This window comes from Malus sylvestris, chromosome 13 (assembly GCF_916048215.2).
Source record: "Malus sylvestris chromosome 13, drMalSylv7.2, whole genome shotgun sequence".
Classification (NCBI taxonomy): Eukaryota; Viridiplantae; Streptophyta; class Magnoliopsida; order Rosales; family Rosaceae; genus Malus; species Malus sylvestris.
In genome coordinates, this window is record NC_062272.1 from 7,479,265 (window position 1) to 7,481,846 (window position 2,582).

The following is a 2,582-nucleotide window of genomic DNA, read 5'->3' on the forward strand; positions in this document are numbered from 1 at the left end:
TATGCTCACTATAAATACATGCATCTGCATATCATTCAAAACACGGAAAATCATCAATCCTCATATACCAAACATTCTGAGAGTACCACAAACAAATTCGCCAGAAGTCTAGTTTTCTGATGTTGGAATTCTAACTTAGATCGTTGAATCCTGTGAAGCAAACGTCCGTAGAACTATAAGCACTGAGTAGGGACGAAATTTCTGTTTCAATGACATTGTGGTACGCAAGCCTCGATCCTCAAGTTGTTTGTTTTATATTTTTGTTTTGTTCATACTCTGTTAATTTTTCTATTCGCATTTATTATTTATTAGCATATATAATTATATTACATATTGTTGAGTTATATCCAACATGTTGTCATGGAGATAATCAGATCCATGAGCCAATTACGTTTTTTGCTTTCTTAACTACAATCTCTTTTCTACCTGTCCACGTTGGCATGCAGCTGCTTTTAGCTCTATATAAGTCTCGTTGAAGAGCACCATAGAAGCACAACTCCAGCTCCTTGTACCATTATTGTTTTGTTATCAAGATATCATGAAGGTTGAAGTTGTAGTAATCTCCAAGGAGATTATCAGACCATCTTCTCCAACTCCTGATCACCTTCGCACATACCAACTTTCCTTTCTCGACCAGATATCTCCTCCGGTCTATAATCCTTTGGTCATATTCTATTCCTCATCAGAGCCCGAAACAAAATTCGATATTGTTGAAATATCCAATCAGCTTAAGAAATCCCTATCCAATGCCTTGACTCAATTCTACCCGCTAGCCGGACGTGCCCAAGGCAACTTGTTCATAGACTGCAATGACCAGGGAATACCCTACTTGGAAACTAGAGTTAAGTGCCAACTTTCTGATGTTATTCAAAACCCAATTCCTGTCGAACTTAACAAATTCATTCCATTCCAACTAGATGAAGTTGTTGATATTTCTTTCGGTGTCCAACTCAACATCTTTGAGTGTGGTGGAATAGCTCTCGGTCTGTGCATTTCCCATAAGATTGCGGACGCATTATCGTTTTTCAATTTCATCAAAACTTGGGCAGCCACTGCTAGACAACAAAGTGATCATCTAGTGTGCCCACAATTTGTATCAGCCAAACTCTTCCCACCAAAGAACATATCTGGGTATAGTCCAAGAGTTGGCATCACAAAGGAGAACATTGTAACCAGAATGTTTGTCTTTGAGGCTTCAAAGATAGAGGCTCTCAAATCAAAATATGGTGCTGGTGATCACAGCAAGAGCTTAGAAAATCACCAAAAGCCGCCTTCTCGTGTGGAGGCTTTATCCGCTTTCATATGGAGCCGCTTCATGGCTGCCACTCAGGTGAAGTCAGACATTGCACCAAAGAGGATCTACGCCATTGTCCATGCAGTAAACCTTCGTACGAGGATTGATCCACCATTGCCGGAACACTCATTTGGAAATCTATACAGAATTGCAATGACAATCCCATCTTTGGATATCGGGGAGGAATGCTATGGCCTACTGAGTCAGGTGAGAGACCAAGTGAAGAAAATCGACAAACACTACGTTGAAAAATTGCAGAAGGGCAGTGAGCATTTGGATTTCATCAAACAGACCTCTGATAATGTCTTCAAAGGAGAGATGGTAACACTGAACTTCACCAGCCTGTGTAGGTTTCCACTGTATGAAGCTGATTTTGGATGGGGAAACCCTACTTGGGTTGGCTCGCCAGCCCTAACTTTCAATAATTTGGTTGTTTTCATCGACGCGAAGTCTGGTGGTGGGATTGAAGCATACATTAATATGAAGGAAGAAGACTTGGCTAAAATTGAAGGCGATGGTGAGTTCCTTGCCTTTGTTTCTCCAAATGTGTAGTGAAGAATGCGTTGAGTACTTCGGAGGAAATAAATAAGAAGAAGAAAAATAAAATGTGTTGGAACTATCATACAATATTCTGTAGGCTGTAAATGAGGAGTCTATTCGTGATTTGCCCAAAAGAAAAAGAATGCATAGACTCATTTGAAGTCAAATTAATTGTGTCTGTGAGATTTGAAATTTGAGTAAGGATGAGTGTTCTTCAAATTGTGTTTTGTACGTGTTTTGTTATGCTTATGAATTTGTACTTTCTTTTTAACTCAGTCAACGTAATGAATAATTACACGTTTTAGGCAACTAGGTTTTTTGGTTTTTTTTACTTCATTCGATTTGGTTTAGTTTTTCAGTATTTTTGCCCGTTTCTAATCTATACTATTATTAATAAAACCCTCCTTGTCAACTCTTTGCCACTTTTTTTCTATTTTGACCTCACTTTTGATACATAATACTTACATAAGGAGGGCAAAATAGTAATTTTGTATCTTTTGCCCTCTTTTTCCTATTTTGCCCTCACTTTTGATACACAATCCTTACATAAGGAGGGCAAAATAGTAATTTTGTATCTTTTGAGAAAATGACAATCATATCCCTATTTTACGCTCATTTTTATACACAATACTTACATAAGGAGGACAAAACAGTAATTATGTAATATTAAGATAAAATATGCACTTATTAAGATAAATTGTCCCACCATCATTTTTTCTTACTCTTTTTAAAATTTTAAAAACTAATC

General features: G+C 37.4%; 1 protein-coding gene across 1 annotated transcript; it reads left to right on the forward strand.

Moving 5' to 3' along the window:
- Positions 1-472: 472 nt before the first annotated feature.
- On the forward strand, positions 473-2,143 carry LOC126597764 (stemmadenine O-acetyltransferase-like). Its single transcript, XM_050264596.1, has one exon. It carries the CDS (start codon positions 539-541, stop codon positions 1,844-1,846), a length of 1,308 nt encoding a protein of 435 aa, XP_050120553.1. The 5' UTR covers positions 473-538; the 3' UTR covers positions 1,847-2,143.
- The last annotated feature ends 439 nt before the right edge of the window (positions 2,144-2,582 follow it).

Coding starts and splice junctions, on each gene's coding strand:
- LOC126597764 (XM_050264596.1), top strand. CDS start 539: ATGAAGGTTGAAGTTGTAGTAATCTCCAAGGAGATTATCAGACCATCT.